Genomic DNA, 25,427 nt, shown 5'->3' on the forward strand with positions numbered 1-25,427 from the left:
TCAGGTCACAGGGGAATTTCCCTGGGGTGTGGCCTGCATCACCTTTTATCTTATAAGAGATAAAAGAATGAAGAACCAGGAGGGGAGCATGTCCTTTGGTCCTGGGGTCCCCATGCTGAGAATCTTCTAGATCAGGGGAAAATTGATGACAGGGACCTTCCCGCAGAGCTGACAGAAACAGAAAGCCTTCCCCTGGAGCTAGCACCCTGAATTCGGACTTCTAGCCTCCTAGACTGAGGGAAACCCTCTGCGGCAGTTCTCTTCTGTCCTGTCAGGTCGCTATGAGTCGGAATCGACTGGACAGCAACAGGTTTTGTTTTTGGTTTAGACTGAGATTCTTGTTAAAGCCATCCACTTGTGACATTTCTGTTGTAGCAACACTAGATAATTAAGATAATACTATACCTCTACTTTATCTGGGTCACCCTCTTTGCTTGCCTCCCTTTTTTCTTTTGCACTGTCTTTGCCCTCCCACTTGCCATCTGCTTCCCCTTTCATAAATCATCTTATTTGGTTTTTTAATTTTCTTCTTTCTTTCAAAACTGAAGGTTCTTTGAGGGCCGAAATTACACTAGTCTTATTCTCTGTTGTTCCTCCAGAGCGTGGCACACTACCTGGCACAGTGTCTGACTTACAGTAGATTCTCAATGTCTTTTTTGAATGATTGATTTGTCTTTGGTTCCCTCTGTTTTTTTTTTTTTCTTTAATTACCCCCAGTAGGAGTTACTTGCATTCACATATATTGAGAGCAAAATTCTTGAGTGAGTCCAAAAAAGGATGGTGGCGGGGGGCGGGGCGGGAGGGGGTGGTTTGGAAGTAAATTCAAAATACTTGAATTTCAAATAGAGAGATATTCGACTGTGTGGATCATAACAAACTGTGAGCATTGTGAAAAATGTGAATTCCACAACACTTAATTGTGCTCATAAGGAACCTGTGCATAGACCAAGAAGCAGTTGTTTGAACAGAACAGGGGTTACTGCATGATTTAAAGTCAGGAAAGTTGGCATTTCTCAAGCCGAAAAAACTGAAGAAAAAGTTAAAGCTTCAAGTAGCAATACTGAAAGATTCTATGGGGAAATATTGAATGATGCTGAAAGCATCAAAAGAAGATGGAAGGAATATACAGAATCACTGTACCAAAAAGAATTGGTCAATGTTTAGCCATTTCAGGAGGTAGCGTATGATCAAGAACTGATAGCACCGAAGGAACAAGTCCAAGGTGCGCTGAAGGCATTGGTGAAAAACAAGTCTCCAGGAACTGAGAGAACACCAATTGAGATGTTTCAACAAATGAATGCAGAGCTGAAGGTACTCACTTGTCTATGCCAGGAAGCTTAGAAGACAGCTACCTGGCCAACTGACTGGAAGAGATCCATGTTTATGCCTTTTCCAAAGAAAGGTGATCCAACAGAATGTGGAAATTATTGAACAATATCATTAATATCACACACAAGTAAAATTTTGCTGAAGATAATTAAAAAATGGTTGCAGTAGTAAATCGACAGGGAACTGACAGAAATTCAAGCCCGATTGGGACGCAGAACAAGGGATATCATTGCTGATGTCAAATGGACCTTGGCTAAAAGCAGAGAATACCAGAAAGATGTTTACCTGTGTTTTATTGACTATGCCAACGCATTCAACTGTGTGGGTCTGTGCTGCAATTAATTACTTTTATGTGGGGCCTTTCTAGAAATGGCCTTATAACTTCCACCCAGGTGATTGGATGGGACTGTATGATAGGGTAATTGTGCCTACCAAGGGGATTGGTTAGTTTTGCCTTAAAAGACAGCCAATTCCATAGCAGAGAGGAGGATCCTACCACCGCCAAGGAAGAACGGCCAGGATCCAGCATGTCCTTTGGGCCTGGGATACCTGTGCTGAGAAGCTCCTGGGAGCAGGAGACAGAGAGAGAGAGCTGAAACCCCAAAGATGGTAAAAAGTGAGTGGCAGGAGAGACCTGGCAGCTGGAGATGGTATGGTGGGCTTCCTGGCCCACAGAGAGAGACCTAGCACCAAGGAGAGGTGTGCCTGTGAGGACGGCTGGGAAGAGGCTGTCCTGATAGAAAAACTGTATCCTTGAGTGTTCCTGAGCCTAAATTGTAACCTGTTACTTCCCTAATAAACCCCATAATCATGAGTATGGTCTGTGAGTTCTCCGTGGCCATTACAATGAGTTATCGAACCCAGTAGAGAGTGCTGTGGTAGGAACGGTTAGGGTCAGAGTTGGTAAAGATGGTGGAGAGAGGAGGCATATCCGACCTCCGCCTCATAGGAACCCGCCTTGGGTTGTTGATCTTGGTTCTCCTTCCACCTTGTGAGGTTGTAGGAGATCAGACACTGCCCCAAGCCATTTTTACAGATTCATAACAAACCGTGAGTAACATTGTGAAGAATGTGAGTACCAGAATGCTTAATTGTGCTCATGTACATAGACCAAGAGGCAGTTGTTTGAACAGAACAAGGGGATACCACATGCGTTAAAGTCAGGAGAAGTGTGTGTTGCATCCTTTCACCATACTTACTCAGTCTATGTGCTGAGCAAATAATTTGAGAAGCTGGACTATATGAAGGAGAATGTGGCAACAGGACTGGAGGAGGACTCATTAACAACCTGTGGTATGCAGATGACAGAACCTTGCTTGCTGAAAGCAAAGAAGACTTGAAGCACTTACTGATGAAGATCAAAGACCATAGCCTTCAGTATGGATTATACTTCAACATAAAGAAAACAAATCCTCACTACTGGACCAATAGGCAACATCATGATAAACAGAAAATATTGAAGTTGTCAAGGATTTCATTTTACTTGGATCCACAATCAACAACCATAAAAGCAGCAGTCAAATCAAATGACATATTGCATTGGGCAAATCTGCAAAAGATCTCTTTAAAGTGTTAAAAAGCAAAGGTGTCACTTTAAGTACTAAGGTGCACCCTACCCAAGCCATTCTGTTTTCAGTAGCCTCATATGCATGTGAAAGCTGGACAATGAATAAGGAAGACCGAAGAAGAATTGGTGCTGGAGAAGAATATTGTATGTACCAGGGACTGCCAGAAGAATGTACAGATCTGTCTTGGAAGAAATACAGCCAGAATGCTCCTTAGAAGCAAAGATGATGAGACTTCATCAGGGTCATTGAGAAAGAGGAAGACCTTCACTGAGATGGGTTGACACAGTCTGCGACAACAGGCTCAAACATAGCAACAGTTGTGAGGATAGCACAGGACCTGGCATAGGGTCGTTCTGTTGTACATAGGGTCGCCATGAGTTCCAACTGACTGGACAGCACCTAACCAGGTGTTGAACCATGACTGCTTGTTCTACACCTGCCTTATTTTCACTGCCCAGCAGATCCCAGGGTTTGTTGGTTCTGCATGAGCTTTTGTGCATTTTTCTGCCATGTAGATTGCATGTTCTTTCTGGTACTTTCTGCCTTCAGTGTCTATGTCGTATTCATCTGGTTACAGTAATATAGCATGGACTAACATCCGCATTCATTCAGTCCTTATCTGAAGAAACTGAAGTCAGACTTGGGAAGCAAGAATAAGCTCAACAATTCTTGTGAACCAGTCCCTGTTCTTCCTTTTTTTTTTTTTTTTTTTAAGGCAAAAATGCACATGGTCATTTAAACAGTAAGATTGTGCTGTGTTCCCTTGCTATTTCATCATTGCTGTCTGGTACAAAAAGAAGGATTGTAAAATGATAGTTTGATTTCAGAATTTTATTTCATTTATTCGCTTATTTTCTTTTTATTGAACTTTTTTAGACAAAGGTTTACAGAACAAACTGGTTTTTCATCAAACAATTAGTATACACATTGTTGTATGACATTGGTTAACAACCCCACCACATGTCAAGGCTCCCTTCTCAACCCTGGGTTTCCTATTACCAGCTTTCCTTTTCCCTCCTGCCATCCAGTCCCTACCCCAGGACTGGTGCGCCCCTTTAGTCTCGTTTTGTTCCATGGCCCTGTTCAGTCTTTGGCTGAAGGGTGAACCTCAGGAGTGGCCTCATTACTGAGCTGAAAGGATGTCCGGGGACCGTACTCTCAGGGTTTCTCTAGCCTCTGTCAGGCCAGCAAGTCTGGTCTTTCTTTTTGAGTTAGAATTTTGTTCTATACTTTTCTCCAGCTCTGCCTAGGACCCTCTATTTTGATCCCTGTCAAAGCACTCAGTGGTGGTAGCCAGGCACCATCTCACTGTACTGGACTCAGTCTTGTGGAGGCCATGGTAGATGTGGTCCATTATTTCTTTGGTCTAATCTTCCCCTTGTGTCTTTAGTTTTCTTTATTATTCCTTGCTCCCGAAGAGATGAGACCAGTGGGGTATCTTAGATGGCTGCTTACAGGCTTTTAAGACCCTAGAGGCTACTCACCAAAGTAGAATGTAGAACATTTTCTTTATAAACTCTTTTATGTCAATTGAGCTACATGTTCCCTGAGACCATGATCCCCACCACCCCCAGCTCAACAATTCAGTCCCTCAGCAAGTTTTGATGTGTCTATGGAGCTACCATGGACTTGGCTGGTACAGGTTGGGCTGACTTCCCCAGTATTGTGTATTGTTTTCCCCTTCACCAAAGTTACCACTTACCTTTTATCTGTTAAGTGTTTTTCCATCTCCACCCCTCCCCTCCCTCCTAACCATCAAAGATTGTTTCTTTTTGTATGTAAACCTTTTCATGAGTTTTTACAGTAGTGGTCTCATACAGTGTTTGTTCTTTTGTGTTTGACTTATTTCACTCAGCATAATGTCCTGTGCTGAGTTCCTTTTGTTTGTGGATTTCTTTTTCATTTCTTTTGTTTTTGTAGATTTTGGTTTTATTCAGACTTTACGTTTTTCTTCTTTATTTTGATGAGTAGGTTTGTTAACTTTCTTTGTGGTTACCTTCAAATTTACCCTTATCTTCCTAGGTTTAAACCATTTATTATTACTTGGTATCACCTTGGCTTCCTCTCTGTCATAGATTGAATTGTGTCCCCCCCCCCAAAATATGTGTAAAGTTTCTTAGGCCATGATTTCCAGTATTTTGTGGTTGTCCTCCATTTTGTGACTGTAATTTTATGTTGAGAGGATTAGGGTTGGATTTTAACACCAGCGTTACTCAGGTCACCTCCCAATCCAAGGTAAAGGGAGTTTCCCTGTGGTATAGCCTGCACCACCTTTTATCTCAAGAGATGAAGGGGAAGCAAGCAGAGATTTGGCGACCTCATACCACCAAGAAAGCAGCACCAGGAACAGAGCACGTCCTTTGGGCCCGGGGTCCCTGTGCCTGAGAAGCTCCTAAAACGGGGGAAGTTTGAGGACAAGGAATCTTCCTTCAGAGCCGACAGAGAATGCTGTCCCTTGGAGCTGACACCCTGAATTTGGACTTTTAGCCTACTTTACTGTGAGGAAATACATTTCTCTTTGTTAAAGCCATCCACTTGTGGTATTTCTGTTATGGCAGCACTAGATAACTAAGACATACTCCATTACAGAGTTCTATACCTATACTGTTTAGTCCCTCTTTCATTGTTCTGACATTGTTGTCATTTACTGATTAACTTCTCTGGTTCCCTGTTGCAATTGTTTTGGTTTTGGGTAGTCCTTGAGAGTTCATTTCCTAGGTTGATATCTGGCTGGTACAATCTTGCGTCCTAGATTCAGGCTGTAGTCTGATGTTGGTTGCCTTCAGACTGAGGGACTCCCTTTAATAATTCTTGTAAGTTTTGTTTGGTTTTTACGTATTCCCTTAATTTCTGTTTATCTGAAAGTGTCCTAATTTCACCATCATATTTAAATGAAAAGTTTTGCAGGATATATTATTCCTGGTTGGCAATTGTTTTCTTTCAAGGTTTTATATATGTCATTCCATTGTCTTCTTGCCTGCATGGTTTCTGCCAAATAATCAGAGCTTAGTCTTATTGTTTCTCCCCTGTATGTGACTTTTGTTTTTTCTGAGCTGCTCACAGAATTGTCTTTGGTTTTAGCAAGTGTGATTATGCTGTGCCTTGGTGTTTTTCTTGTGGGGTCTATCCTGCATGGGGTTTGTTGAGCTTCTTGGATGGTCAGCTTTTTACCATTCATGATATTAGGGAAGTTTTCTGTCAGCAATTTTTCAATGATCCTCTCTGTGTTTTCTGTTTTCTTTCCCTGTACTGGAACTCTGATCACTCGAAAATTTTTGGTTCTGATTGTATCCCACATTATTCTCAGGGTTTCTTCATTTTTCTTCATTCTTTTTTCCAGTTTTTCTTCAAACAGAGTTGTAGCCAAGTGTTTGTCTTCAATTTTGCTGATTCTGTCTTTCATCATTTCAAACCTGCTCCTCAGCTCTTCTATGATGCTGTCTATTTTTGAAATCTTCTTTAACCTTTGGGTTTCTAATTTTTGTTTTTGTATGACTTCTGGTTGTGAATTTATTTTGGCATTTTTTTCCTGTGTTATTTTCCTGAATTGTTCCATTTCTTTGTATCTTCCATGAATTTATCTGCCTTTTCCATAAATTTGTCTATTTTTTCCTCATTTTTGTCTGCTTTTTGCTTCAACTCTTGGATTGCTCTGAATAATAGAGATTTGAATTCCCTGTCAGGTAGTTCTAGCGCCTTTTCTTCTAGTGGAAAGTCATCTGGTGTTTTATTTTGGACGCCCACTGGACCTATCCTGTCCTTTTTTTTATATGCTTTGATATTATCTGCTGTTTTCAGGACATTTGGTAGTTATTTTCTTTGTTTCTTGATTCTAGATTTGTTTGAGTTGTCCTGTTTTTTTGTTTTATTTGGTTATGTCTGAGCAGGTGGGCTATGTGTTCTTTGTTGTGTGCTCGTCTGTAGTCACGATACTTTTCACCTCCTTGTCCAAGGGCAGGGCCAGGCATTCAGCTGTGGTACAGCAGGGCAGGTCTAGCTGAAGGGGAGGGTCTGGGATGGGTTGTTTGTGGCACGTACTAGGGCCAAAAGGGTCAGCCAGGAATCAGTGCTGGGCAGGTACCAGTAGGCTGTGCCTGTGCTGTTCGGGGGTATGATGTTCAGTGCATGGTGCAGGTAGGCAGGAAAGAGGGGGGTGGTTGTGATATGTGGAGCTAATGGGGGTATGGGAAAGAAGAGAGGAGAGAAAAACAGGAGCCAAAAAGAAAGAAGCAAGCAAAGAAAGAGAAAAAAAGAGCGCTAAGGAAGCTTGCCATTGGAGTGGAGAGATGCGAAACTGAGAAATGGAGAAAAGTAAAAAGGAAAAAGAAAGAAAAAAATAACTAGATAAAAATTTGGAAAAGAGAAAAAGAAAAGAAAAGTCCCCAGGAGTCCCGGAGTTCCACCAATGGGCCTGCTAAGACTGGGAAAGTGGCTCCCAGGCCGTGCAGTATAGCTTGGCTAGAGGGGGAATAAATGTCACACAGCACCAGGTATTCAGGAGGCAGGAAAAGAAGATAATTGTAGAGAACTGAGAAATGAAGACAGACAGAAAGGGAAAAAGAGAAAAGAAAAAATGAAATACCCCCAGGGGTCCCACCTGCACAGCTGCAGAGATTGGCGGAGTGGCTCCAAAGCTGTGCAGTGCAGCCCAGCTAGAAGGGGCTCCCAAGCTACAAAAAGAAAAACAAACAGAACAAAGGAAAACAAGGGGAAAAAAGCCCAAGGGATCCCACCAGAATGGTGTTGCAGGCCGGGGGAGTGGTTCCCCAGTTGAGCGTGGCTTCACAGCCTTTCAGGAGAAAGGAAAGATGGCTACACGGAGCCAGGTGTTCTAGAGAAAGGAGGGGGAGGTGGTAGGAGGCACAGAAGAAACCAAAAGAAACGGAAAGAACCAACACCACCTCAGGGACCTGGCCAGTGTGGGCAGGGTGAATTCAAGCAGCCTGAGGCCAAAGCAGTTGCCTCCTGGCCAAGATACTGGAGCTGGCGGGAAGCAGAGAAGGTCGAAAGTGGGGGAAAAGGTGGCGGGGGGGGGCGGCGGCTAGGAAAGCGTATCGCTTGTTACTGGGTGGTCTGTTGTTTGCTGGGAACTTCGTGAAGCTGATTTCCTGTACTCCCTGTCCGCTAATCTCCAGCGTGGGTGGGGTGAATCCAAGCAGCACAAACACTGCACTTCCCAGGCGGCTGAGCCACCGCAGCCAGCAGGAAGCTCGGAGGTAGAGCAGTGGGGAGAGAATTGGGGGTGGGAAAGCATGTATCGCTGGTTACCGGTGCTCTGTCTCCTGTTAGGAGTTTCCCGAAGCTGCTTTCCCATGTTTCCTGTCTGCTGATCCCCGACTGGAGTCCAAGATGGTGGATCTGTGCTGCATTAGCCAATGGGGCCCTCCACACACATCTCTGCTTGCTCTTTGTCCTGTATCAATTTCTTATTCTATTCAGTGGTTGGCTGAGATCTCCATCTCTTCATTTGGGACTTCAGGTTCCAGGAATGGCATTTGTCTCTGTTTTACTTAGCTTTTCGTGTCTTTGTTATGGAGGGATGGTGTGGTGCGTCTGTCTATTGCACCATGTTGGCCGGAAGTCCTCTGATTTCAGAATTTTAAAGAAGAGTCATCAAAGAGGGAAGTCAAAAAGGTGCATTCATTTCTACTATTTCCAGGAGGTTCTCCTATGTTTCTATCTTTATGTATTATACATAGATGTATATATGTATATAGTTTCACTGTGGGCAGAATCACTTTGTCATACCTCACTAAAAAGGAGTAAATAACATGGAGGCATATTGCTGAAGTGTACAAAGGAATTATATCTTGTTTTGAGTCACTTTTATGGGTTTAATTTAAAGTAGAAGAAACTAAATTAATTCACCAAATACTCTGCTTCTTTTAAAAGTATCTCAATTTTGAACCTGTTAAAGAAAAGATTATTTCCTTATTTTTTGTTTGAATATTGAGCTTTCATATTTTAGCCAGAGAATATTTTTAAAGTGATCTAAATAATTGAGTGTTTAAATACAGTAGAATAGATTTTTCAGTTATTTTCTCATAACTCAAAGTGTATATTGTTAAATTTTAAGACACTGGTGAAGACGTTTGAAGTGTGTGACCTTCCCGTTCGAGCTGCAAAGTTTGTTGCAAGGAAGAATTGGGTTGTCACAGGAGCGGTAAGTAATTCCATGTCTCTGTAATCCATTTTCTGAATTGGTCAATGATTGTATAAATGAGTTGCAGAATTTTAATTCCTAATTTTTTATTTTTGCCACAATATTTTAAAACATGGACTTCATTCCTTGAGTCTGTAATAGTTTTTCTTGCCATTTACTTCATAATAGCGATGATGGCTTTAAAACTTTCATTTTCAGGATGACATGCAGATTAGAGTGTTCAATTACAATACTCTGGAGAGAGTTCATATGTTTGAAGCACACTCAGACTACATTCGATGTATTGCTGTTCACCCAACCCAACCTTTCATTCTAACTAGCAGCGGTAAGAGATGACCCCTTTTTGTCATGTACATCTCTTCTGGTAATTCATTTTCATTTGGTGAGACATGCTCTTCTTTTACAGCTGTTACAAGTAGAGTTCTAATTACAGCAGTCTTTAAGCTATTTAAATCTATTAACATGCTGTGTTAGTGCTGCTTGCTTTTGTATTTTAATGAAATATCAACAGTACCAAGGATTTGTATAGCAATTGCTCAGATCCCTGTCAGGGAAGACCTGAAGATCTAGGTGCCTAAACATCTGATGAACAGGAAGGTCATTTACATACTGATGAGTGAGTTTTTGGCAGATTGCCATACCCTGGTCAGCTTTATCTTTACATTCAGACTAGTTTGCTCCTTCCTATTATGTATAAAACAGTGAATCTTTTGAAGGACAATTAAGACAAGTAGTACTGAATTGGTAATAGCTCTGTGAAGCATTTTTAAATTAAGAATTGAGAAGTAATTCTCAACTTCTGCTTTAACTAATCTTGTATCAGAAGAGCAAATGATTTTTTTCTAGTCATTATCATCATTATTCAGACATACCTTGACTCTAATCAAACCTGTGTTGATCTTTTGTCACTCTTTAAATCTTACCACTGTTTTTCTTAAATTTTGTCACAAGATTTTTATATTTGCTGTTAGTTTGTAATTTCTCTTTTATTTATTTTCACTCATCTATAAAGAGTTAAATTTATTTTAAGATAAATATTTTGAAAAATCTATTCAGTTCTCATTCTATTTCTTAAGTCTTGGAATGTATGATTTGTGTTGTTAGGTTTCCTACCCTAAAAGGCACAAAAACGCTGTGTCTTAGTGCTGAAATGAAAGAAATAGAAATTCCAACTAACTTGAGACTTTTTTTTTGGCCCAGATGACATGCTTATTAAGCTATGGGACTGGGATAAAAAATGGTGTTGCTCCCAAGTGTTTGAGGGACACACCCATTATGTTATGCAGATTGTGATCAACCCCAAAGATAACAACCAGTTTGCCAGTGCTTCTTTGGACAGGACCATCAAGGTAAGATGTCAACTGTTTGGGTCAGTTATGATATTGTAGGCGAAATGTAGTTGTTTTAGTGTTTTACTGCTGGCTGTGCAGAAAGTTATTCCTATCTTAGAAGAATGTCCCAGAAACTCACTTTGAAATAAAAATAGAGCTTCTCATTTTGATCCAAAAGGGCATGTTCTGTTTGGAAAAACAATGTGGGCAACTTGTGGCCCTTAATAAAGGAGTGTTTTTCCATGTGAAGGCAGTATGTTGTCAGACTTTTTTAAGCCTCTGGAAACCCAGAATAAGAAAAATACTGATATCTTTTTTAGATTACTACTTTCATTTCCTTTTAGTATATTCATCGTTGACCTCTGCTGATTACTAATCTATTTTATATTTAAATTCTATCTGCCACCGTTTTCTCTCTCTTACTCCATTCCCTCATACTGCTTTCAGTAATCTTTCTGAGGATAAAGTCCAAATGACTTAGTGTGGAATGTAAGGATTTTCCAAGACTAGCCTCAGCTAGTAAAAAAAATTTTTTTTCCACTTTTAGCCTCAGCTATTTTTTTTTTTTAAATGTTATGAGATATCTCCTGTGACTGGTCTACTTACCATCTTCTAGAGGTGGCATGAATGTTCACAGAACCATACATTATTCCACTGTTCCTTCTGCCTGCATCCTCTTATTTTTCCCTTTTTGATTCATTTTCCTCTGGGCAGCTACTCACTTATCAAGGCTTATTAGCACAAGGCTTTACTCTAAGAAACTCTCTTCGGACATTCTCTTCACCTCTAGCCAGAGTCAGCCATGCCCATCCCATTCCTTCTACTGTTTTTTTGCCTCTATTACAGCCATTTTCACACTCCTTCATAATTAATGTATCTCTGGAAATGTGTCTTTTTCTCCCCTGACATGTCAGATGTCTGGTGTAGGAACTGCGTGTCACCCCCTGCCCCTGCAAACAGACACTCACTGGCAGGCAGAATACTGCCTTGCCTGAGATAGATGCTTAGTACATGTTGCAGTGAGTGCAGCCATATTCCTTTTTCTATTATAATATTTAAAATACATCTGTGTATTGTATTAACTTTTGCTTACGCATGTATGCTTATGTGGTTAAAGCGATCGGCTGCTACCCAGAAGTTTGGTGGTTTGAAACCACTAGCAGCTCCGCGGGAGCAAAGATGTGGCAGTCTGCTTCCATAGAGATTTACAGCCTTGGAAACCCTGTGGGGTCACTATGAGTCGGGATTGACTCTACGGCAGTGGGTTTGGTTTTTGGTATTGTTATCTCAGGGTTGTGACCTCACATTTTTCATTGTCCTTGCTTTTGACATAGATTGGAAACTTTGAAGTTAGACTTCCCTCACTACATGAGGCTTATCTTGAGAACAAGTGTCTTATCTTTGGCTCCAGTAAAGTTTGTTATATATAGTAAGTGATAAATGTTTCATTTCACATCTCTGTACTTCACACAGAAACCCTGGTTGCGTAGTGGTTAAGAGCTACTGCTGCTAACCAAAAGATGGGCAGTTCGAATCCATAAGGCGCTCCTTGGAAACCCTGTGGGGCAGTTCTACTGTGTCCTATAAGGTTGCTATAGGGTTGCTATGAGTCGGAATTGAATGAAATCAATTTTTTTTGGTTTGTACTCCACACAGGGCCTCCCACATAGTAGGCACTCAATTAATATTTGTAAAGATAAAGCTCAATAATAAATAAATAAAACTTTAGTAATTTTTTTACTACATTTCCATACTTTTAATTTTTTAATTAAGCTGTAATTTTCACCTAACACGTTTTACTAATAAAAAATTTTTATTTTTTTTTACTTTTAATTTTTTAATTAAGCTGTAATTTTCACCTAACACGTTTTACTAGAGCCACTTTCATTAGCTTTATGTTCACTCTCTTAAAAACAATCTCCTACCCTTAAGGTAGTGTTTCTCAAAGTGTAGCCTGCAGATTACCTAGGGTGTCTGTTTAAAATCTAGATTCCTGGGCTTTGCTGTAGATCAACTGAATCATAATCTCTAAGGGTGAAGCCTGGAAATTGGCATTTTCAGTGAACACTATAGCAACTCTGCAAATTCTGTTCCCTGAAAATTCAAGTAAAGTGAGGAAAACAGACAAGTGAAAAAAATGAATGCGCCTCAGCTTCTCTCTCTCTTTCTTGGGCTTTGGTGTTTTACGTAATAGTCAGAAGAATGGTGGTGCCACCTTTTGAAAGGTGAGTCCCCGTATTGACTAGCTGATGCTCTTGCACTCTGAAGGTTTGGCAGCTGGGCTCTTCATCACCAAACTTCACTCTGGAGGGACACGAGAAAGGTGTGAATTGCATTGATTACTACAGTGGTGGCGACAAACCGTACCTCATTTCAGGTGCAGATGACCGTCTTGTTAAAATATGGGACTATCAGGTACAGTTTTTTTTATAACCTCACTTGCCATATGTTAGATACGGTTCTTACCATTGTTTACAAGAGAGTTAAAACTTAGGATGTTGATTTCTAATGATAGCATAGTAACTTAAAGCCTCAGTATTTGCACCTAAATTGCAGTTCCAAAACTGTTCACAAAAATGAAAACAAATACATATCATGATTTTAAAATAAAATGCCAATGTGTTTAGTTTTCATTTATAAGCAGAAATTAGAAGTTTTAACATTGTAATTTAAATTCTGACTTCCTCCAGTATTCTCATTTGCAAAATATCATTTATATTTGAAAAGTATAGCAAATGAATGATTGACGTCATGACATATCCGTGGTACAAATCATTTTGCCATGTACATCTCTTGTAACCTTGCTGTGAACTCTTGTTACTGTGCTTTTTATCTCAGGATTTTCTTAAATTTTTATTTTTTGGTTGTCATTTGGGAAAGTTTCTGTAAGCAGTCAATTAAATGAGGTCTAGAAAACTTTAGTTTTAATTTGAAACTTACTAAAATTTGTATTTAAATCCAGAATACAAATATTAAAGTCTAAAGCAACATTGTTCTACTTAGTCCACAGATAGTAGTTGTTGGAGTTAAGGGGAAAATTTGTTATCCTAGGAATTTGGGGAATAATATTTAGACAAAAACCAAAATCTTCCAGTATTTTTTTTTTTTTTTTTAACATGATGGTTATTTTACGTTTGCTTCTGTGTTGTCTGGAATAACTGGAGAAAATATTCATGTGCATAACAAGAAAATTCTGTTTCAGATATTTCCATACTGAATACTATTTAGATTGTCATTACTATTGTCATTTATGATATAACTGTACATTAGGATGATTAAGGATGGGTTACTTGTTTTTTACTGATAAAAAAGTTTTTCTGTATCTTGATTACAGAATAAAACATGTGTGCAGACACTCGAGGGGCATGCCCAAAATGTGTCTTGTGCCAGTTTTCATCCAGAGTTGCCAATCATCATCACAGGTTCAGAGGATGGTAAGTTAGAGTGTATTTTTTTTCCGGTGCTTGTAAATATTAAGTAGATTTTTAAGCCAGGTAGTGTCCCTGCCTTGTAATTAATTGGAGGCTTCCACGAATTTTGTTATTTTTACTAGAGTAGTGGACTTCAGCTATAAAAAGTAAAGGAGCATTATTGTCATCATCATCATTCTAATGTGTTTTGACTCTATCACCTAAATAAGAGGATACCCAGATGTTCTAGAGAAAAACTAAAAAAGAATGTGCTTTGGAGTCAAATTTAGCCTGTGCTGTTTATTGGATATGTGGTTTGGGCAAATTATGAAATGGAACAAACCTCCTTCTCATAGGATTATAGTGACAGTGAAAAGAGATCACATGTATAAAGCACCTAGTGCATAGTAGGCCCTTTGCCCAGGAAATCCTGTTATTCACATTTAAAATCACATTTCTTAATTTTTGTTTCTTGTAATTTTTTTTTTTAGGGTTATTTATGTTGCTTTATAAAATCACTTATAGACTACATATCAAAAAATTGGTCATTAAACTGCAGGCATTATTTCCTGTTTGACTGGAAAGACTTCCTTGTGACTGTTTGACCTGACAGTTCATTTCTGAATATTCAAATAAAAAGGGAATATTCACATTGTTCTTTTTAGGAACAGTGCGTATTTGGCATTCAAGCACCTACCGTCTTGAGAGCACGTTGAATTATGGAATGGAAAGGGTGTGGTGTGTGGCCAGTCTAAGAGGGTCCAACAATGTTGCTTTGGGGTATGATGAAGGGAGCATCATTGTGAAGGTAATGCCTAGAGTTACACTACCTATCTAAATAGATGGACATAGGAGAAGCAGTTTTTCTAGTGTTTTAGTACCACCTTTTCCGAGTCACCAGTTTTGTTAAATTGGTACTTCTTTCTTTAAGCACTGAAGATTTAAAATGGGAGAAAGGAAGTAGAGCTGTCTGTTAAATGAAATAAGAATGTCTATTTTGTTTTTCCTTTTCATTGCTAGGAAACCCTGTTGGCATAGCGGTTAAGAGCTATGGCTGCTGACCAAAAGGTCAACAGTTCAAATCTGCCAGGCGCTCCTTGGAAACACTATGGGGCAGTTCTACCCTGTCCTTTAGGGTTGCTATGAGTCGGAATTGATTTGACAGCAGTGGGTTTGGTTTTTGGTTTTCATTGCTAAGAGCCATTTGTCATTCTTCTAGCTTGGTCGGGAGGAACCTGCCATGTCCATGGATGCCAATGGAAAGATAATTTGGGCCAAGCATTCAGAAGTCCAGCAGGCCAACCTGAAAGCAATGGGAGATGCTGAAATTAAAGATGGAGAAAGACTGCCGCTGGCAGTAAAGGATATGGGCAGTTGTGAAATATACCCTCAGACTATTCAGCACAATCCTAATGGACGGTAAGCTATCATAGAAATCTCTGAGTGCCTGTGTATGTTAGAGCAGAGATTCCCTCTCCAGTACATATGCCACCCTACCCTATGGCAGCCATCTCTAATTTTTCTCATTGAGTTTTGTCCTGGCCTTAGAATCCTTAACACAGCTGTAGGCAGCCATGCCAGTTGATGGAGTTGGCATGTGAAGTGACATGCATCTGCCCTCTGGCCTTTCCTATACCACACAGTTCTGAGCAGTTAAATAATTTGGTGATTACTCTTATTTCAAATGTGTTGAGTTTGTGTCCTTGAGCTTCTTTGAGGATGATGACCATGTCTTATCCTAAGACTTAGTAGGTGTTCTCTACATGCTGGCTGACTCATTGCTCTTAAGGGAGATGGCTCTTCAGAAAGTTCTGGGATTGGTATTAACTCTGCTTCTTATTTGGAATTTAAATTCTAAGTTCTGTTTTATCACTAAGGTTTATGAAGCACTGAACATCTTATAAGAAAGGAGTTTCTAACATACTGGGTTTAAACTGTGAAGCTATAAATTATTTTACAGTAGGTCTGGGCATCTTATAATGCTGCCCAAGTATATAAACCAAGTATGATACCTAGTGCAGTAAATGGTATCCATAATTATTTGTAATATGAGTATCTTATGAAGCTTAGGAAAGCATTACCATATTTTTATGCAAATAACATGCGCCTTCTACATTTGTTTGTCACCTGTGCCCTTTCCCTGTGAGATATTTTCATAGGTGCTGCTGTGCCAATTTATTTTTACATGTTGCTCTAAAAAATTAGCATAGCAGGCTTATGAAAGTACCTCACGGCAGAGGAGGGCTGGGGAGGATGCAGTTGGCAAACAAATGTATAGGCTTGCATTATTTGCATTAAAAATATGGTATATATTTTTCTCTCAATATCAGGAAACATTCTTTGCCATAAATTTTGCATTTTACCTTTGGCAATCCTTTGGTAACAGCCATTACATTATTCTAAACAGTAACTAAAGAGAGCTGTTTTGTGTTTTTTGAGGAAATTTTATTTGAATATACAACATTCTGTTTTTGCTCATTATTTAAATATTAAGATATCTTGTTTATTTTGATAAACTTAGAAATTGGGATATTTTTATTTATTTGAGTGATCAGCTTTAAAATGAAGATAGTCTGTAAAAAGATAGTGCCTTCTCATACTGTGAAGGTAATGAGCAAACTGGTAGGCAATACTGATGCTCAACAAATACTAGCTAAGTAATCAGAATCCTTTCCCTGTACATCTGCAGCCATTCTCATCTTCTCCCCAGGCTTCTTCGTTTGTAAGAGAAGGCCATTGCAATAGCAATAACCCCACCTCCATAATTTGCTTTTGGATTTATTGGCTATAATGTTTATCTAGCTCTGTATTCAAAGAGGAGCCCTAGTGGCTTATCAGCTGCTAACCAAAAAAAGGCCAGCAGTTTGAATACACCAGCCACTCCTTGGAAACACTATGGGGCAGTTCTCCTCTGCCCTGTATGGTCACTATGAATCTGAATCGACTCAACAGCAACAGGTTTGGTTTTGGTATTCAAAGAAATGCATAATTTTAAAGATATTAGATTAAATTATATCAATCAACTGAAATAACATTTGTTATTAGAATTATTTTACCATAAATAGAGAATCGTTGTTTCTTAACTTCTATATCGTTAGTTCTTGTATTCCCCTCTCTGGCTTAATTTCTAGGTTTGTTGTGGTTTGTGGCGATGGTGAGTATATCATCTACACAGCGATGGCATTGAGAAACAAGAGCTTTGGGTCTGCCCAGGAGTTTGCTTGGGCCCACGATTCTTCAGAGTAAGTTTGCCCATGTGATATCCAGCTTACCCTCTTGCAGATGGGTGTTATGTATGCAAGTCTATTAAAGAGGGTCTTGTTGCCCAGCGTGGGCTGTGCTTCTCCAGGTTAAAGAACTGTTCTCACTTGAGCTGCCCATTGGAAGATTACAGTCAGAGGCAGCTGTGCAGTGTGAGCTGTCTTTGCCCTTTCTGTATTCAGTATTGAGCTGGCTTACTTGAGCTGATCTGATAATTCCGTTAAACTGGGGGCCCAGTACCCATTTCCTTGATGGTGCCCATGGCCTGGTGCTTATGGGCTTAAGGTAAAGTAGGCCCTCAAATGAAGTCTTTGGCAGGCCCTCCCTATAACTTTTTGCCCCTGGACACAGAACCTGAAGGTGCTGCTGCCCCTGTATGAACTAGCTGGGAGAGATGCTGTGGTCTGATGTCATCTTGATGAGAACTTATTGAATCTTTGTTAGAACTAGTTTTCTGTTGGTTTTGCCTCCCCATCCCTCACCCCCACTTTATTTTCGCAACAAAACGAGCTTGTCTAAATTACAATGTCCCTAAAATGTTCTCACTAAAAACAAAATCATTTAACTATGAATTATTGTATTAGAAAGTCACTGCCTCTGGTTGCTTTTTGATTCCTGTTTGGTGCATCTAATAAACATGAGAACTTTGGTGTTTTCAGACCACACAACTAAATTATACCTTCGTAGTTCTTTTCTTAGTTTTGTTTTCCCCATGTTTTGTGCTTCCCTAGCCTCCAACAGTGGGGTAACTTGAGGCTCAGCACTGCACAATAAAACGCATGTTTTTAAATTTTTCAACAGTAAGATTGGCTGAGTAGTAAGGAATTGTTTTAATATTTTCATACATACACAGTATTTAGGCAGAATTTGAGTTCATAAATTGGTTTCCCACTTTCCTTCTGTTTTGATAATCCCTACTTTCAGTTTTATCCACCAGGACCCTGTACAACATTGTCGCTGCCCCACACAAAGCACTCGTCAGATCACTTCTTCACACACTCATTATCCAGCATAGCTGCAGCCCCCCTCTCCCAGGCAGAAGCCTGAAAGAAGCAGTTTCCTGAGCTGCTGCCAAACACAGCTGACTAGTGAGCCACTTGTGAAAGTTTTTCTTTCCCTTTTTAAAATCACCTCGATTGAGGTATAATTTATACACAAGATGCACCATTTAAGTATACATTTAAATAAATTTGGACAGATGTATACAATATGTACCCACCAACACAATCAAGATACAGAACAGTTCTATCATCTCCAAAAATCCTTTTGTTTCCCTAATCCCTGGGATCAGGCAACCACTGTTTTTTGTCACTAGATAGATTAGTCTTGTTTAGAGTTTTATATAAATTGAGTCGTACACTATACACTCTTTTGTATCTGGCTTCCTTTGCTCAACATAATGTTTTTGAGATCTGTCCATGTTGCTGTGTGGATCAGTAATCAGTTCCTTTTTTTTTTAAACTGAGTAGAAGTTCCCATGAGTCACAATCAACTTGATGGCACTGGGTTTGTTTGTTTGTCTGTTCCACTGTATATATAGCCCAGTTTGTTTACTCACTCACTTATTGATGGCCATTTGGGATGTTTCCAGTATCTAAAACGGTTTGTAAGCCCTAGCAATTTGTATAATAGACACTGTGAAATCTGTTTATTTTTTGTCTACCTATAAGGAGTTCACGGATCTCCCAGGGAAAAAATACATCAGTGAATCTTCTAATCTTTATTTTTATGTTTTTGTATAATTCATTATTCAAAAATATTTTAAAATATTTCTAACATTTGGTAGAAGTATGATTTACTATGTAATATGCTGTGTTTGCCCCCACTCTCCACCCCTAGATATGCAATAAGAGAAAGCAACAGTGTTGTAAAGATATTTAAGAACTTTAAAGAAAAGAAATCATTTAAACCAGATTTTGGAGCTGAAAGTGAGTACTATTTACATATGATAACGTTTTTTGGAGCTTTGTAATAGCTCAAAAACACACCTAAACTTTTTTTTTCTTTTTTTTTTTAAAGGTATCTATGGAGGCTTCTTACTGGGAGTCAGATCCGTAAACGGTTTAGCCTTCTATGACTGGGACAATACAGAACTCATACGCAGAATTGAAATTCAGCCCAAACACGTTTGTTTTCCCTCCTTTGTTCTTTTTGTAGCATGCTTCTTTGTGCCTAGCTCTGAGTCCCTCATGCCAAGGAATGTCCTTATACTCTGCTGTCCCTGTTCCTTTGTGTTGGACACGCTGATCTTTACCTCGGGATGCTTAGAAAAACAGGATTGTGTTATTTGAACAAGCATAGACGTTGCAGTATTTTTGAAAAGTATAAAAAGTTATACAAATGCTAGGTGCTATTCATATCTTCAATGGTCTTTGACAGAGTAAAACATGCTTTGAAGACAAGAAATGAGGGATTCTTAACTTGGAAAGGTCCAGGTAGCTCACAAACAGTTCAGAAAGCCTTTTCATTTTAATGATGGCTGTTTAAACATTTAGGTGAACGTTTCCAGTGTCAGAAAGCTTCCTACTTTTCAGAGTTGTCCGCTTTTTTGTTTGACAGCTTTATCCTCAGGAAATTCTTTGGAGACAAACCCAGCCTCCTTAAAGCACATACCTCTTGGTCCTGGTTCTGTCTTCTAGAGCATGTATTCTCGACAGGGTTCTATCGTCCCCAAGGAGGCAAAAATTGGTTCTTAGGGAAAAGGGTGAAAAATTTTTACTTTTTATGTATAAAGTACAGATACAAGTTTTTAGGAAAATTTGTCTTTAATGTCATGTTTAGGTTTTTTTTTTTTCCTCTCATGTATCCTGTTTGAGATTCTAAGAGTCCTTTCTCTTTGTGGCCTTCTTTCTTTGCTTTAATTTTATCCCTGAGAAATTCTAAGTAATAACTTCTTCAGATATTTCCTATCCTTCCTTTATATTTTGATCTCTTTCTGAGACTCTTACTAATTTTTTTGTTTTCTGGGAGAGTTTACAGTGGTCAAGAGCTTGGCTGCTAATCAAAGGGTCAGCAGTTCCAATCTATCAGCCACTCCTTGGAAACCCTATGGGGCAGTTCTACTCTGTCCTCTAGGGTTGCTGTGACTCAGACTTGGCTCGACAACAGTGGTTTTGCTTTTTTTATATCTAGTTTAGCATATTTAATATGATTATTTTGAATTCTCCCATTTGGTGCAGATAAGTTAAACGTCTCAGGTATTTTATCTGGTTATGGTTATGATTATGAGCTATCCTGGGTAGTCTTGTATGCCTAGAGAGAAGCACTAAAATCTAGGCCCCAGCTTGTGCTGCTCCCTCAAATAATTAGTGTTACCCTCACTCCCTCAGGGAATCTCTACATCCTTCTCCTTGTCTTTCTCTTAAGCATTGTGTCCCCAGGTCACAAAGAGGTATGTGGAAGTGGAAAAAGCTCACATGCAGACATTTCCTGTTATTTGCTCTTCATCTTAGTAGGGTCAAGCTTCTCTCTGATGTTACTACTATACATATGTATATACATGTTATATGGTTGTGTGTATATACTTTTTTATATATATATACACATATATATATACACACACATTATATGTGTATATCTGTGGTATTTAAATTTCACAAGGGGAGGCAGTTGGGGAAAAAATGTCTAAAAAGGCTCCTTAGGGAAGTAATAATAAAAAAAAAATTGAGAAACAGTATTCTAGAGCGGGAGATACGCTGCTGCTCCACTGAATTACAGCACATCCAGTGTTTAAACCACAGCTGTCCTGTTTTCCTTTGGTTTTTCCATCGTTAGGCTAAATACAACAGCTCTCCCCCTCCCCCCGATATGTGTGTGTATATCCAGTACATAAAATTATCAAGTGCATACTTAACTGTCTTACTCTAAGAAGGTAGATCTTGTAAGAAAAAATTTTTCTATCTCCATTCAGAAATCCCAAATCAGTTGCCTGTGGTTTTGTTTGTTGTGTTGCAGATTTTCTGGTCTGACTCTGGAGAGCTAGTTTGTATTGCCACTGAGGAATCATTTTTTATCCTTAAGTATCTATCAGACAAAGTCCTGGCTGCACAGGAAACCCATGAAGGAGTTACTGAAGATGGCATCGAGGATGCCTTTGAGGTAATTGCATCAGGACAGTTTTAGCTATTTTTAAATGATTATATTCTTATAACAGAACTTCACTGATTATAACATTTAATTATAAATTAAGTCTGAGGAAACTAAGCATTTAAGGAGTGTTGGTAAAATGTAAAAATTAGAATCTTGACTCAGAGATCAGAGTCAAAAACATATATGTTTAAAAGAAATTTATGCTTTGACTTTAGGAAATCTGTATGAGCACTGATATCTTTCATTAAGGAAATCAGAAGTTGTTTTGGTCTTAAGACTGTTTAGCCAGAGTGATTTAAATGAGCTCCCAGATGATAAAGAGAAATCCTCCATTGTGGAAATGCCTTGGAAGATTTTATGAAACTTTATTGCTCCAGTTTCATGTATGTCAGGGGTTTAGATCCATACTTCAATAATGAGATTTCCCATTATACATAACTTATCCAGCAGTCTGTTCTTAAGTGAAGAAATGAGCTAGAAATTCCAAGGAAAGATTTTTTTCTTGAAGTAGGATTTTACTCTGCATTCTTATTCTCCCTTATCACCCCCAATTATATTCATCTTTTGTTTGACAGGTTTTATAATGTGGATGTTATTTTTTTTTTACCCTTTCTGCAGGTTCTTGGTGAGATTCAGGAAATTGTGAAAACAGGGCTGTGGGTAGGCGATTGTTTCATTTATACAAGTTCTGTCAACAGATTAAATTATTATGTCGGAGGAGAAATAGTCACCATTGCTCACCTGGACAGGTAGCTGAGTATCTTTTTGCCTTTGTGTTAAGCATCATGAATTTAAAAGCATGCTCTTTAAACAAAACCTGTTGCCGGCTTATAGCAATGATAGGCCTAATTTTTCAGTGTTGTAGTTTTAGTAGGTTGGCTATTGTTAATAATATTGCATCAATCAAATGGAAAGATTCTGGGCAAGAGGCACACATTTACGTATAAATATAATACAGCAGGTGTTTTTTGTGTGTGAGTGCGTGCGCTTAATCTGGGCTTATTTCTGAATTAGTTTTTGTTTTTACTGTAGGACAATGTATCTCCTGGGCTATATTCCTAAAGACAACAGGCTTTATCTGGGGGATAAAGAACTGAACATCGTTAGCTACTCCCTGCTCGTTTCAGTGCTGGAATACCAGACTGCTGTCATGAGAAGGGACTTTAGCATGGCTGATAAGGTCCTCCCTACCATTCCAAAAGAACAGAGGACAAGAGTTGCACACTTTTTGGAAAAGCAAGTAAGAAAAATTTTTATTTGTTTTTTAAAACCAGTTGATTTGAAAAAATATTAGTATGGATTTGGAAAAATTTTATTTTTCAATTGACACTGATTTCCTTATGTAAATTGAATTTCTCCTGTAAGTTTAAACCACGTTAGAGCATATCGTTCACTCTCCCTATATTCTTCCCTCTCCTTTCTCAGTGTCCTTAGTACCCCTTTTAAATGTTGAAGGTGATTAGTAGTAGTCTTTTTCTATAGACTTCTTTTCCATGCTATTAATATTTTCATTTCTAATTTTCCCTATCCCATTTGCCTTCTTCCTAATGAAGTATTTTTAAATGAGTTATATCTGTACTTTTGAAAAAGCATAAAATAAGTTCTGCAAGGGTTAAGAATCTTTATCTAGTCATTTAATGAGTTCATTTAACACATAAAAAAAAAAAAAAATTTTTTTTTTTTTTTTTGAAAAAGCATAAAATAAGTTCTGCAAGGGTTAAGAATCTTTATCTAGTCATTTAATGAGTTCATTTAACACATACATTCACTTAATTGCATGAGCACTTAACACTGAACCACTGTTCTAGCGGGGCATGGAGTTGACATTTTAGTATTTTCAAGTCTTTGTCCTTGGGCTAGTTGTACAGAGAAGCTCCTTAATCACTCTAGGAGCCAAGTAGGAGAAAAGAAGGCTTAGAGTCTCAACATTTAGTATTTCACTTAGACTCCGTATCCATTCCCATAATCTCCTGTTTTCCACTTGATATTTCTTTCTCCAAGTGTGTTGGGTATCCCCTAGACCTTCTAGTGTACCCACTTGCCCTCTCCAAAGAATAAACCTGCCTTATACTGCTTCTTCTTTGGATAGTTTCTATATTCCTGGTTTAGGATTTGTTTTCTCTAGTGTTCTAAGTGTGTGTGTACTTGTCCACCATCTTTCCAACCTCCAAAATTTTGTTGCAAATATTTCCTTTCCCTTCCTGTGTGTTCTTCGGAGTTTATGCCTTTAAAAAAAAAAAAAATCACTTTAGTGTCATTTTAGTGGAGATTGGGGGGGAAATAAAAGTGCGTGTATTTATTTAGTCCACCTCATCTCATCTGTTTTACCCTTGCCTTATCTGACCAGTTCCATAAATCTTCTGTCTTCCACTCTTGTATTTTATGTTTACCTCAATGCTGGTAAAGAAAAAAAAGTAATTCAAATTATTCAGAATGCCTTATTTATATTGTACTCATGAATGAATGGGAGGCAGGGAGCTTGTTTTAGCTGGGAAGTTAAAACATTTCAGATCCAATGATAAAGCCATGTCTGAAGTCAGACAGAACTCAGAAAGCTGTTCATGTTTTTCGTCTTGACTACCCCTCAGTCTGATGAAACATTAAACTAGCCCTGAGCTCTTTGTCTAACATGACACATCCCTAGAGCTGAAGTACTAGCCCATAGGGTAGACCCCATCAGTACTCTTTGTCTTGGGGGAGAAGCTAATTTAGTGATGATAATGAACCAGAAAACCAGTTGTTGTGGAGTCCATTCTGACTCATGGCAAGCCCACGTGTGTTAGAGTAGAACTGTGCTCCATAGGGTTTTGAATGGCTGATTTTTTAGAAGTAGAGGCCCCTGGGTGGTACAAACAGTTAACACACTGGGCTGCTAACCAAAAGGTTGGAGGTTCAGGTCCACCCAGAGGTGCCTTGGAAGAAAGGCCAGATGACATTTCCTTTTGTGTTACATTTCTAATTTTGGTTGTTGTTTTATCCATCTAGCATTGGCCAGCTTCAGTTATCTTAGAAAACAGGCATTGTATGACAGACTGTTAGTCTGCGGGGTTTGTTCTCATATCAGTTATATCTCATATCGGTTTAATGACTCCTTAATTTTTCTCTGGAGCCCCTGTGGCACAGTGGTTAAGAACTCGGCTGCTAACCAAAAGGTCGGCAGTTCGAATCCACTAGCTACCCCTTGGAAACTCAATGGGCAGTTCCACTCTGTCCTGTAGGGTTGCAATGAGTCAGAAATCGACTTGATGGCAACAGAGTTTTAAAAAATTTTTTGACTTCTCATTAAAGAGAAGTTAAGGAGTGGAGTTTCTATGTCAGCAGGGTATTTTTTGTTTGTGAGGGAAATGAGTGATGAGCTCTGTGCGTGCATGCTTGTGTATGTATGCTATGTATTTGCACCACACACATTTTTGTATACATAAATACATACACATTTTTTAAATGTATTTAGGGCTTCAAGCAGCAAGCTCTTACAGTATCCACAGATCCTGAGCATCGCTTTGAGCTTGCTCTTCAGCTGGGAGAGTTAAAAATTGCATACCAATTGGCAGTGGAAGCAGAGGTACGTATTAATTCATGATTTTTCATAAGTGATGGAAAAGGTCAGTAGGTATTTCTCTGCATGTGGTTTATTGTTTTGTTATTAAAGTTTTCTGACATGCAAATTAGTGACCCATTTTGGTGAGGTTATTGTCTCTGGTCTTCTTTAAATATGCATGCTAATCTTTGGATAAATTAAATGGATTATATTGTAGATGATCTTAGCACTCTAATTTGTTTAAGTGTTTTTAATATCTTACATGAGATCTACTTTGGAATAGATGGAAAGATGTAAGACTAGTGAAGAAACTAGTCTGGAAACTCTAGAGTGCAGACATAGCAGTAATATGTCAATATCTCAAACTAAACAGAAAGATGTCAGTTTTAAAAAAGGGTTCTGACATTTTGAAACTTTAATGTCATTTTTCTGATCTTTGTATATTGAGAGTTCCCAATTGTGGTTTAAGTCTGGTGTTTACTGGTAAATTCATTTCAGATGTGCATAATTAATTTAAGCTATGTTAAAATCCAATGTACAGCATTTTAGTTGATTTCTGAGAGGCTACAAGTGACAGTATTTTTTACTGTTAAATATTTAAGGACATAAACAATTTCCTACTTTTTTTAAAAAAAAATAGTACAAATTACCCATTAAAATATTTAAAAGAAAAAAAAATTTTTTTTAATTACCGTAACGAGCCCTGGTAGTGCAGTGGTGAAGAGCTCAGGCTGTTCG

The 25,427-nt window shown here is 38.7% G+C and overlaps 1 protein-coding gene across 1 annotated transcript in view; it reads left to right on the forward strand.

Moving 5' to 3' along the window:
- COPB2 (COPI coat complex subunit beta 2) overlaps nucleotides 1-25,427 on the forward strand; it is a 58,286-nt gene that overhangs the window by 29,699 nt on the left and 3,160 nt on the right. Inside the window, exons 3-16 of the mRNA XM_049870199.1 lie at nucleotides 8,974-9,060; nucleotides 9,259-9,385; nucleotides 10,261-10,409; nucleotides 12,660-12,806; nucleotides 13,726-13,825; nucleotides 14,467-14,609; nucleotides 15,021-15,220; nucleotides 16,933-17,043; nucleotides 18,902-18,990; nucleotides 19,082-19,188; nucleotides 21,017-21,160; nucleotides 21,770-21,900; nucleotides 22,184-22,391; nucleotides 24,603-24,713. Of these exons, the coding sequence (XP_049726156.1) occupies nucleotides 8,974-9,060; nucleotides 9,259-9,385; nucleotides 10,261-10,409; nucleotides 12,660-12,806; nucleotides 13,726-13,825; nucleotides 14,467-14,609; nucleotides 15,021-15,220; nucleotides 16,933-17,043; nucleotides 18,902-18,990; nucleotides 19,082-19,188; nucleotides 21,017-21,160; nucleotides 21,770-21,900; nucleotides 22,184-22,391; nucleotides 24,603-24,713 (1,854 nt within the window). The remainder of the gene's footprint in view (nucleotides 1-8,973; nucleotides 9,061-9,258; nucleotides 9,386-10,260; nucleotides 10,410-12,659; nucleotides 12,807-13,725; nucleotides 13,826-14,466; nucleotides 14,610-15,020; nucleotides 15,221-16,932; nucleotides 17,044-18,901; nucleotides 18,991-19,081; nucleotides 19,189-21,016; nucleotides 21,161-21,769; nucleotides 21,901-22,183; nucleotides 22,392-24,602; nucleotides 24,714-25,427) is intronic.

Source organism: Elephas maximus, chromosome 26, assembly GCF_024166365.1.
Source record: "Elephas maximus indicus isolate mEleMax1 chromosome 26, mEleMax1 primary haplotype, whole genome shotgun sequence".
Lineage (NCBI taxonomy): Eukaryota > Metazoa > Chordata > Mammalia > Proboscidea > Elephantidae > Elephas > Elephas maximus.